The 12,534-nt window shown below is 43.7% G+C and overlaps 1 protein-coding gene across 1 annotated transcript in view; it reads right to left on the bottom strand.

Annotated features, from left to right (window-relative positions):
- The window catches only part of PLB1 (phospholipase B1), a 101,347-nt gene that overhangs the window by 55,584 nt on the left and 33,229 nt on the right, over positions 1–12,534 (bottom strand). Inside the window, exons 20-25 of the mRNA XM_064158354.1 lie at positions 10,795–10,838; positions 9,833–9,941; positions 7,973–8,024; positions 4,634–4,714; positions 1,918–1,983; positions 274–371 (exon numbers count right to left, since the gene is read on the bottom strand). Coding sequence (XP_064014424.1) covers positions 274–371; positions 1,918–1,983; positions 4,634–4,714; positions 7,973–8,024; positions 9,833–9,941; positions 10,795–10,838 — 450 coding nt within the window. The remainder of the gene's footprint in view (positions 1–273; positions 372–1,917; positions 1,984–4,633; positions 4,715–7,972; positions 8,025–9,832; positions 9,942–10,794; positions 10,839–12,534) is intronic.

Here is a 12,534-nt window from a genome sequence, read left to right as displayed (position 1 = left end):
TTCTGTCCTGACTTGAACTCCCTTCAGTGTAAGGGATGAGCAATTAAAATGGCACCTCCACAAGAAGCTAACAGCAGGGCTCAAATGCAGACAGTGTGACAGACAGACAGACAGGTATTTCTAAATGCTGTGTTGAAATCAATGTGCAGGTACATATGCAGACACAGGGGAAGGTGTTCAGTGGTCTGAAACACAAGAACACTTTCTGTTTAAGAAACAAAAAGGTTTCCCAAGAAGAACTTGCAAACAAGGCAACACAAATCATTGTCAAACCTCATTAGCAGCTTTGGGCAGGTATTTTGTGATGTGTGTAGCTCCCGAAGGTTTGCTATGGAAAGAATTGTCACCAGGTTCACAAATGCCCGTGGAACCTGCCAAGAGAATAAGCAAACCCATAGCCAATGCTTGAAGAGCAGAGTGCAGTCTTTGCCCCTGTGCAGCCAGTACAGATCTCAGGTGCAGCCTGCATTATTTATAAGAGAGGGGTTAGAAGTACTTTCTCAATAATTAATTGCCCACAAGTACAATACTAAATTACAGCACCTGTCTGCTCTGTCTAGTTCTATTTTAAGTGCTGATGGCTGGTCACTTGAGAAAGAGGGCTTCAAAAACAGTCCAGACAAGTTGCTGCAGTGCAGCTCATACATCTAACTCTTTGAGTACTCTCATCATCCTCTACCTCATTTGGAATATCAGAATCTCTCTTTTAACGATGACCAAAGGAAAAAAAACCCACACCAAACCCAAACCAACCAAAACCCTAAACAAAACTAAACAAAGACCAAAACCCCAACTTATGTGCAGATAATCAAGAAAAGACTGGGTGAGACACTTAGAGTCATAGAATCAACCAGGTTGGAAGAGACCTCCAAGATCATCCAGTCCAACCTAACACCCACCCCTAACCACCCCTAACCACTCAACCAGACCATGGCACTAAGTGCCTCATCCAGGCTTCTCCTGAACTCCTCCAGGGACGGTGACTCCACCACCTCCCTGGGCAGCCCATTCCAATGCCAATCACTCTCTCTGCCAACAACTTCCTCCTAACATCCAGCCTAGACCTGCCCTGGCACAACTTGAGACTGTGTCCCCTTGTTCTAGTGCTGGTTGCCTGGGAGAAGAGACCAACCCCCACCTGGCTGCAACCTCCCTTCAGGTAGTTGTAGACAGCAATGAGGTCCCCCCCTGAGCCTCCTATTCTCCAGACTAAACACCCCCAGCTCCCTCAGCCTCTCCTCATAGGGTTTGTGTTCCAGGCCCCTCACCAGCTTTGTCGCCCTTCTCTGGACACCTTCCAGCACCTCAACATCTCTCTTGAATTGAGGGGCCCAGAACTGGACACAGGACTCAAGGTGTGGCCTGACCAGTGCTGAGTACAGGGGCAGAATAACCTCCCTTGTCCTACTGGCCACACTGTTCCTGATCCAGGCCAGGATGCCATTGGCTCTCTTGGCCACCTGGGCACACTGCTGGCTCATCTTCAGCCTTCTATCTACCAGCACTCCCTGATCCCTTTCTTCCTTTCTTCCATTTAGTGCCATGGTCTGGTTGACTGGATAATCTTAGAGGTCTCTTCTAACCTGGTTGATTCTATGATTTTTTAGCCATTGAATACCATATATTTGTTCACATTTGTTAGAATACTTTTAAAGTTATTTGTCCACATGATGACCAAATGAAAAAAAAAAAAAAAAAAACCCACACCAAAACCTTTTTCTCTGGTCTTCACCTAGAACTAAGCACAGCCTTAGCCCTTCCTGCCTCTCACAAAGATTTTCCTGCAAGTAAGTATCTCTGCATACAGCAGTGCTCCACAGATGAAAGCAAGGGAGTAAATTCTTCATCAATAATCAGTGATTGCTTTACAAAGAGGACGTCATCCTCACACCCACATACTAGGAAAGTTTGGTTTACCTCTCTGTGGAGTATGTCCAAAGCTGTCTGCAGATTGTAGGTGTAATTTTCAGGAGAGAAGTGTACCTGTGTGAGCAAGAGGGTTGAATTTCATTTTCAATTTACTCAAGCAGGCACAACAATGACTAGCTAGAGTCTCACATATTTCTGACTCATGGGTCAAAAGTAAGAGAGTCTTAGGCAAAGCTATCCTGTCTCTGCTTTCCTTCTACCCTGTCACAGCTGTGTCACTCGCAAGAGAAACTCTAATGGCCACTGGATGCAAGTGAGGGACCAAATTCAGGGGGCACTAACAAGTATCACAGCATTCTCCATCTCAAGCTTGCTCAGGCTGGCTTTATAAACAAGGCTAAGAACTCACTAACAGGGGTAATCTTTGGGAGAGATCACTTTCTCTGAAAATAAGCTTGCTTCTGGTCTATGGAATATTAGCAACATGCTTCCCACATGTTCTTTACTTGCCACAAAAAATAACTAGCAAAGCTTAGCCTTTTATGTGGGAATTAAGTTAACTTACATAGTTGCCTCTCATCAGTGAAATCTTCCTGTTTCATTCAGCTGTTTTAAACCCTTTTCAAGTAATCCAACTTTTACTTTTTCACTTGTGGAACTATTCAACAGTGGAATAAGCTTCCTATGAGAAATACCTGCCTTATTTTCAGGCTTATTTTCTTTTCATTTCATTTGTAGCAGAAGAAGTTCATTGAGACCCTCACTGGCCTACTCTACAAAACCCAACAGCTTAGTTCCCTAAGTTATTTCTTAAACCACATCTCACCAAGAACACTATGGTTAGGACTATTTGTAGCTTTGCAACATAAAGGTAGTGTCACTATGGCCTTAGGTGTAGACAGGCTCTCTCTTTGCCACCTGCATTTATGTGTGACTGCCACTTTGAGTCTGGGTCAGAAAAGGAGATAGGAATGGTTTATGTCTCCCTTCTTCTTGTATCTGCTTGTAAGCAAGTAAGACTCAACAATAAACAGGGAATTTTCTACAGCTTTTCACCTCCTCTATACTCACACAAACCAGTCTGCATTATGGTATGTGTGTATATGTATAATATGCATATACAACATGCACTATGCTGTGCATAAATGTGTCAGCATGACCTGCAAGTAGAGCCATTCCCATAGCACTGAAACTGCACCAACTAAGAACCATTCCCATAGCACTGAAACTGCACCAACTAAGAACCATTCCCATAGCACTGAAACTGCACCAGCTAAGAACCATTCCCATAGCACAGAAACTGCACCAAGTAAGAGCCATTCCCATAGCACAGAAACTGCACCAGCTAAGAACCATTCCCATAGCACAGAAACTGCACCAGCTAAGAACCATTCCCATAGCACAGAAACTGCACCAGCTAAGAACCATTCCCATAGCACAGAAACTGCACCAGCTAAGAACCATTCCCATAGCACAGAAACTGCACCAACTAAGAACCATTCCCCTAGCACAGAAACTGCACCAACTAAGAACCATTCCCCTAGCACAGAAACTGCACCAACTAAGAACCATTCCCCTAGCACAGAAACTGCACCAACTAAGAACCATTCCCCTAGCACAGAAACTGCACCAAGTAAGAACCATTCCCATAGCACAGAAACTGCACCAAGTAAGAACCATTCCCCTAGCACAGAAACTGCACCAACTAAGACCCATTCCCCTAGCACAGAAACTGCACCAACTAAGAACCATTCCCCTAGCACAGAAACTGCACCAAGAACCATTCCCATAGCACAGAAACTGCAACAAGTAAGAACCATTCCCCTAGCACAGAAACTGCACCAAGAACCATTCCTCTAGCACAGAAACTGCACCAAGTAAGATCCATTCCCATAGCACAGAAACTGCACTAAGAACGAACCATTCCCCTAGCACAGAAACTGCACCAACTAAGAACCATTCCCATAGCACAGAAACTGCACCAACTAAGAACCATTCCCATAGCACAGAAACTGCACCAACTAAGAACCATTCCCATAGCACAGAAACTGCACCAACTAAGAACCATTCCCATAGCACAGAAACTGCACCAACTAAGAACCATTCCCCTAGCACTGAAACTGCACCAACTAAGAACCATTCCCATAGCACTGAAACTGCACCAAGTAAGATCCATTCCCATAGCACAGAAACTGCACCAAGTAAGAACCATTCCCCTAGCACAGAAACTGCACCAACTAAGAACCATTCCCCTAGCACAGAAACTGCACCAACTAAGAACCATTCCCATAGCACAGAAACTGCACCAAGTAAGAACCATTCCCCTAGCACAGAAACTGCACCAACTTAGACCCATTCCCCTAGCACAGAAACTGCACCAAGTTAGACCCATTCCCATAGCACAGAAACTGCACCAAGACTTAGGAGTATGACTGTGCACAAAGCCTTTAAAGGCAAACAAAACTCCTTGACCTTTTATCTACGGGTAAAGTGACTACCTAACAGAATGCTGCCTTAGTTAACAGCAAAACAAAGTAGCTACAATTATGTAATTTACAGGTGTTCCAAACACATTATCTCATTTATCATAACTTCAGGCTGAACAACCTGAAGGTCTCAGTACAGTTACATTCCAGAGTGGCACAAACAAGATCTGTCTTATTTCAATCTCACCCATCAAGTTTTACCCTCACACCCACTACAATGCATAGAGACCTCATGCCTAGGCTGGCCCAGTTCATGCTGCAGGAAGCAGGGGACTTACTGGATCGTTGCAGAATTCACACAGGTCATTTCCTCCTATGAACAGTGTTATAAGCTTCCAGTCTGTCTGCATATTTATTCTCTGCACATAGAAGGAGATGGAATGCAACATATTAAACAAACAAACAACAACAATGACAAAAAAGAGAAGGAGAGAGGCAGGCAGAACACTCAACACAAACGTAACACTTCTCAGGGCACCTGGCAGTAGTTCTCTAAGCAACCAGAACAAAACCTAATTTGTAGTCATGACTGAAAATGTAAAAATTAGCATGGTCTAAATAAGGTTTAGAATATCAGCAGCAGCATGCCAAACAGTTTGCTTCTAGAAAACTATGGCTCAAAATCCACCTGCATACTTCTGCTAGCAATACCTTGTGTATACAATAAGTGACACCTCCTGCAGTTCTAGGAATAGATCTTCATTGCAAAAATGATGATATATGTTTCACTCTGTCATAAATAATGCAGCTATCCTGCTGGAAAACCCTGGAGGGCAATATATTGTCTTGCTGTGTGACAAACTGTAAAAAAATAGAGGGGCAATATTAACATTACCTAACAATACTGGTTAAAAAATGATGGCACTTCTTTGTCTGGAAGGATTTTGCAAAAGCCTAGCTAATACAAGGTAATTATGGTTTAGCAAATACACACCTTCTTAGCTTTAAGAAAAGGTTCAAACATGCTTAGTACCATGTAGCTCAGTAACTTAATACTTTAATTTCCATGCAAAGCACCACTCAGAAAAGTAGGAATAGTGTAGCAGCTTCAAGTGGTGCACAAACATCTATCTTCAAAGGCAAAAAAAAAAAAGCTGTTCAGTAGTTTTGTCTCAAAATGTACTAATCCAAATTAAAGAGGGAGATATTTTCCTTCTGCACTAAATGGGTGTTTTAAGAAGGGGGGAAAGAAACAAGGTGACAGAGTCTCAAATTGTGCCAGGGGAGGTATTGGCTGGATGTTGGGAGGAAGTTCTTCCCAGAGTGATTGGCATTGGAATGGGCTGTCCAGGGAGGTGGTGGAGTCACCATCCCTGGAGGTGTTCAAGAAAAGCCTGGATGAGGCACTTAGTGCCATGGTCTAGTTGACTGGCTAGGGCTGGGAGCTAGGTTGGACTGGATGATCTTGGGGGGGTCTCTTCCAACCTGGCAGATTCTATGAAAATCAAAGCTATATGGCCTTTAATATGAACAATCTTTCTACTTAGAAAGAAGTTTAATAATTAAATAAAAGGGGTTTACATTCATTTTTGTTACGTAGTGTTTTGAAGATGATTTGTATGACAGAAGAGTACTTAGAAGACTTAATGGTTTCCATGAAAACCATCCAACCTCTTCCTTGTTAGCTGCTAGCCCTTTTAATCACATGTCAGATAGAGCCAGACTCACAACTTGTGAACCAAAAAGGAAGGTACAGCAAATATTTTCACCTATCTGTATTTACCAGAGTATTTATAGCAGGCATTCATGCACAGTTATCTGAAAGGCTTTTTGGCTGCTTTTCAAATGCACAGTTGGAAACCCAAAACAGTACTGTGTATCTTTGGCCACTGATTGCACAGCACCTTTGTCAGATTACAAACAGCAAACATTCGAAGCAGTAGGTTGAGGTGAAAAATATGCAAGCAATCCTCATCCTAATATTTGTTTTACAGATCATTAATCAAATAATTCCTAATACTGATTAAGTAGGGGAAAAAAAAAAAGAAAAAGTCAGCTGATAACCTGGTGAAACAAGGGACTACACTGTTTTTAAAGAAAACAAGCCATTTCCTCACTTAGCATGTTCACTCCACATGATCTGACACCTGAAAAACTTGCCCTTAACATCCCAGCATGTACTCTTGCTGCTGGAATAAACTGTGTGCTGACAAGACAACTACCTGTACCATGGTAAAATCCTAACAGAAAAAAACTCTGTGATCTTACAAGATCATGTAGACTGGGAGGGGAAGTAACAGCACTTCACAGGATCACAGGATGTCAGGGATTGGAAGGGACCTGAAGACATCACTGAGTCCAACCCCCCCTGCCACAGCAGGATCGTGCAGTCTAGCTCAGGTCACAGAGGAATGCACCAAGACAGGCCTTGAAAGTCTCCAGAGAAGAAGACTCCACAATCTCTCTGGGAAGCCTGTGCCAGTGCTCTTACAGTAAAGTGCCCTTACAGTAAAGAAGTTCCCCCTCGTGTTGAGGTGGAACCTCCTGTGCTGCAGCTTACACCCATTGCTTCCTGTCCTATTCACAGGGAGCAGTGAGCAGAGCCTGTCCCCTCCCTCCTGACCCACAGCCCTCAGACATTCATCAACACTTATTTAATACCCTCCTAGTCTTCTCTTCTCCAGACTAAAAAGCCCCAGGTCCCTCAGCCTCTCCTCACCAGGCACTGCTCCAGTCCCCTAATCATCCTTGTAGCCCTGCACTGGACCCTCTCCAGTAGATCATTGTTCCTCAAACTGGGGAGTCCAAAACTGAATGCAGTACTCAAGATGAGGTCTCACCAGCTGGGCCAGTCTGAAGCTAGCTAGAATGTTTTGGTGAGAAGGATTAGATTACAGGCTGTGAAAGAGAAACAAGGGTGATGTCTACTTCACTGATAGGCTTGCCAAGATGTATAAAAACAAGAAAATAAACACAGATAAGGTATTTGCATTTGGGGCACTGCCTGAGCTCTGGGTGTTTCTCTCTCTCACCTCAGCTGCCATCTCTCTGATTAAACCACTTGCTTCCTAACCCCCTGGCCAACCCTCCATTCTTCCTTGGGGCACAAGGCAACATCTGGGGTAAGGTTGAGGGGTGGGAGAAGGTGGAAGGGTGGTTGGGAACCCCTGCTGGGGACTCAGGTTTCTGGGAGGGCTGTTGTGTTTCTGTATTCCCTTTTCCCTTGTCTATTTCTGTCTATAACTGTATCTACTGTCAATATCTGCTTGTATATTTTGCTAAGCTGTAAATATAAGCTTCATTCAATTCTCAGAGCAGTCTGGGTGATTTCCAAAGTGTGTGTGGAGGAAGGGTCGGGGAACACAAACCAGCACACCAGGGCAGAGTAGAGGAGAAGAACCTCCCTTGATCTGCTGGACACACTTTTCTCAATACACCCATTTGTGGTACAAGGTGGCTACAGTTATCTGGGTTTGATAGTAACCATCACATGCTGATATTAATTCGTATAAGACAGAGCTATAAATTCTTTTATACTGACTCACATTGCACTGGGGAATATTACATGTTACATTGCTGCACCCACAGCTTTAATATTTGGCGTCTGCTGTTGGTCTGTTAGAAACTAATGATGTCACACAACTTTGTCTTCCTAAAGGCACTAATGACAAACTCACAGTATCATTCTTCATAAGTTCCACTAGTCTTCTAACCTGGGCAGGAACACCCCTGAAAGGAAAAATGAAATCACAGAAGTAGAATAATAACAATTAATGAGGAATCATTCACAGACAGCAAAGCTAGGGGGAAAGCAGATGAATGGGCATCACTTCACATAACAGCTAAAACACACCTGAGCAAGTCCAGTTTTTAGTGAATGAGTGATATGATACTTTAAAAACAGCTTCATTTTGAAACAACAACGGGGGGGAGGAAAACCAGGAGAGCATCTAACAGAGCATTTGATCACTGCATACTTCTGCAAAGCATATAGAAAACACACCCTGCTACCACAGAGTAAACACACCCTGCTCCCCCCCAGCATCAGGCAGATGCTATCGATACAATGGTCATTGAAGCATTCATGCATGCATCATTGCAGATGACACCAAGCTAGGAGCAGGTGTGGAGCTGTTGGAAGGTAGGAGAGCCCTGCAGAGGGACCTAGACAGGCTGGATGGGTAGGCAGAGGCCAATGGGAGGAGATTTAACAAGGCCAAGTGCAGGGTTCTGCACTTTGGTCACAACAACCCCAAGCAGCGCTATAGGCTGGGGACTGAGTGGCTGGAGAGCAGCCAGGAGGAAAGGGACCTGGGGGTACTGATAGACAGTAAGCTGAAGATGAGGCAGCAGTGTGCCCAGGTGGCCAAGAGAGCCAATGGCATCCTGGCCTGCATCAGGAACAGTGTGGCCAGTAGGACAAGGGAGGTTATTCTGCCCCTGTACTCAGCACTGGTCAGACCACAGCTTGAGTACTGTGTCCAGTTCTGGGCCCCTCAGTTCAAGAAAGATGTTGAGGTGCTGGAGCATGTCCAGAGAAGGGCAACGAAGCTGGTGAGGGGCCTGGAGCACAAATCCTATGAGGACAGGTTGAGGGAGCTGGGCCTGTTTAGTCTGGAGAAGAGGAGGCTCAGGGGTGATCTTATTAGTGTCTACAACTACCTGAAAGGGCATTGTAGCCAGGTGGGGGGTGGCCTCTTCTCCCAGGTAACCAGCAATAGAACAAGGGGACACAGTCTCAAGTTGTGCTGGGGAAAGTATAGGCTGGATGATAGGAGGAAGTTCTTGCCAGAGAGAGTGATTTCCCATTGGAATGGGCTGCCCAGGGAGGTGGTGGAGGCACCGTCCCTGGGGGTGTTCAAGCAAAGCCTGGCTGAGGCACTTAGTGCCATGGTGTAGTTGAGTGGCTAGGGCTGGGTGCTAGGTTGGACTGGATGATCTTGGAGGTCTCTCCCAACCTGGTTGATTCTGTGATTCTATGATCGATGTTACTACACGACCTCAACCACTGATACATATCCTGAGACATCTTCTCAAGAGAAAAAGATGTAATAAGAATTTCACTGAAGACTGAGCATAGTGGTCTCTAGGTAATCCCCACTTCTGTCACAGACTGACCATAATCAATTCACAGTTTTCTCTTAGTGTCTCCAGATTAACTTCTGGTTCTACAGATAAGAGGTTTTTAATACACCTCATATAAAGTAAGGATTCCACCCCCACCCTCCCTGCTTTGCAATAGGGATGTGAAGATTTCTGAGCAGTAGATGTAAAGTGCTTTGGTACTTGGTTGAAAATGCTAGAGAAAGCATTGCTCTGGCTGCTAATTTATTTGGTGTGTATTAGAGGCATTGCAAACTCCACATTACATTTATTGGCCTTCGTGCTAGAGATAAGCTAAAGAAGTATATTTGGGTTTGCCTATCAGCCTTCTTGCACTCCTGTCAAAGTCCAGGCTTTAGGTCTTTTTTAGCCAGAACTGAATTTTAAAGAAAAAAATCGACTTTCCATTAAAATCAAAGGCATTTTTCTCTTACTCTGCACGATCCCCTGCCACAGCTTGGTTGAGGGCAGCATTCTCTGTAGTCTGCTTCCCAGTGCCAGTGGAATACCCTACCAGGGATGGGTTGAACTCACGAAGAATGTCTGCAGAAAAAGACAGCACTCTGAAATGTTGCTTACTTCGGTAGACAGAAAATAAGGTTATAGAGATTAGATCTTAGTAAAGGACCCTTAAAAATCTTTAAGAGGTGCTTATAAAAAATTAACCCTTAAATACAAGGAACATGGAGATTTGCCATCACACAACCCTTAAATACAAGGAACATGGAGATTTGCCATCACACAACTATTTTCTTGCCTTCACAATTTCTGAATGTTGTGAATTATGATACCTCATGCTGAAACATGATCACCTTGGCTAGCAATGCCAGGCTGCCTGGTAAGTGGAGCCAAGTAACCCTATAGTCAAGCAGGAGGCTCTCATGCTGTTGTACTCTAACTGCAGATGGTTTGGAATCAAATCCTTTTCTCCAGATTGCTTGCTTAGTTGATCTTAGTTTACAAACCAGCCTTAGAAACACCAAAGATCTAAAATTCTCTGACCTCTAAAAAGCATGTAAAAAAATCTGATCTTGTGGCATGATTCAGCTTCCACTTAAAGCAACTTTCCCATACATTCAAAACAGTTTCTCTAGGCTGCAATCTAAGATCTTTGATTCATCTATCCCAAACACATTTTAGACAGAACTATAACCAACAGAAGAATACTGAACCAGCCAAACCCCTAGGAATTACCAAGTACATAATTAAGTTATGCCCAGCAAATTACTGCCTGCTTGTTATGCAACTTTTACTCAGCACTGGTCACTGAATACAAAGACATTGATTCTGTCATGCTACGAATTGTAAATGCTTCTTTGTGTCTCCTTTTATAGTAGCAGCTGATTTAATAAACACCTCCAGATATTTACCAGTTTTAATGGGAAAAGGCACTTACTTGCCAGTGTCGTGACTGTGCTTATGTTTTCATTTCCTCCAACGCTGTTAAAAAGAAAGCAAGAAAAAGAAATGTTTCAAGATATGGTGGGCTTGGTAAAGCAGTGGAGTAAGTAAGAGGGCTCCCCCTTATGGGGCTTCTACACACGTACACTACACTCGAAGCTCTGTGTGCACACAAAACCAGAGGCTGTAGCAATCAAAGCAGCCATATTAACAACACTGTACACTAGCTGCCCTTTCAGTTCTCTTATGCATTCCATCATATCTTCAAACCTACCTGAAAGAAATAAGATGTTTGGTTTGGTTTTGCTTCTATCTTTGCTATTGTCACCCCTATGAAAATATTTATTACTTCTGGTCTTAGTTAACAAATCCTTTGTAGCCATAACAACAAGTTCTAAAAGTATATATTTCAGAGTGATAAGTACACTCAATACCTCTCCTCTCCCATTTCACTCGACTGGAATAATACTACTAGACATTACTTCACGCTGTAGAAAATGCTAGTATACCTTTACCCCAGAGGTAGCAGTAGATTATTAGCAACATATAAAGTGCTAGACTTTGAATACTTCTTTAGTATCCCTTTAATGTGAAATATAATATTTCTAGGTAACCTAGCATCTGTTTAAATGTCTTATAGAGCTGAAGTGTCTCAGATGTGTAAAAAGTGATAAAAAGAAGATCAGCCAGACAGGTTTGGTGGTAAATGATACAGACACAGAATAACAACTGAACTGGATGTTAGGAGGAAGTTCTTCCCAGAGAGAGTGATTGGCATTGGAATGGGCTGCCCAGGGAGGTGGTGGAGTCACTGTCCCTGGAGGTGTTCAAGAAAAGCCTGGATGAGGCACTTAGTGCCATGGTCTAGTTGATTGGCTAGGGCTGGGTGCTAGGTTGGACTGGGTGATCTTGGAAGTCTCTTCCAAGCTGGTTGATTCTCTGATTCTCTGACTGGCTTTCTTCAGAATGGGTTTTTGCCCTGTTTTATAAAATGCTGTGTGTATAAAAGTCTGTAGTAACTCATAAATGATCATAGAATCAACCAGGTTGGAAGAGACCTCCAAGATCATCCAGTCCAACCTGTCATAACCTATGATAAACCATTATGTGTAATATAAACAACACTAGGAAAAAGTCAAGGAAACAGATATAGGCTGAGCAGTAATTGGTTCGAGAGCAGCCCTGAAGCAAAGTAGTTGGGGGTGCTGGTGAATGAGAATCTCAATATGAGCTGCCAGTCCTGGGCTGCATCAAGAGAAGTGTTGCTATCAACTTGAGGAAGGTGACTGGACTAGATGATCTTTCGAGGTCCCTTCCAGCCCCTGATGTTCTGTGATTCTCCCCCTCTACACCACTCCCATGAGACCCCACCTGGAATATTGTGTCCAGTTCTGGAGCCATTGTCACAGGAAAGATATGAACATGCTGGATTATGTCCAGAGAAGGCCCTCAAGTATGATCAGAGGGCTGGAGCACCTCTCCAGTGAGGATAGGCTGATAGAGTTGGGGCTGTTCAGTCAGGAGAGGAGAAAGCTCTGAGGAGACCTTATTGTGACTTTCCAGTATCTGAAGGGAGCCTACAAGAAAGCTGGTGAGGAACTTTTTTGGGTGTCATGTAGTGATAGGACTAGGCAGAATGGATCCAAGCCAGAGGAGGGTAGATTTAGATTAGACATCAGGAAGAAGTTCTTCACCAAAAGGGTGTTGAGGCAATAGAACAGACTACCCAGGGAGG

This window comes from Pogoniulus pusillus, chromosome 18 (genome assembly GCF_015220805.1).
Source record: "Pogoniulus pusillus isolate bPogPus1 chromosome 18, bPogPus1.pri, whole genome shotgun sequence".
Taxonomy (NCBI): Eukaryota; Metazoa; Chordata; class Aves; order Piciformes; family Lybiidae; genus Pogoniulus; species Pogoniulus pusillus.
The sequence above is the reverse complement of the archived record's forward strand: the minus strand, read 5'-3'. Positions and strand labels throughout refer to the sequence as shown.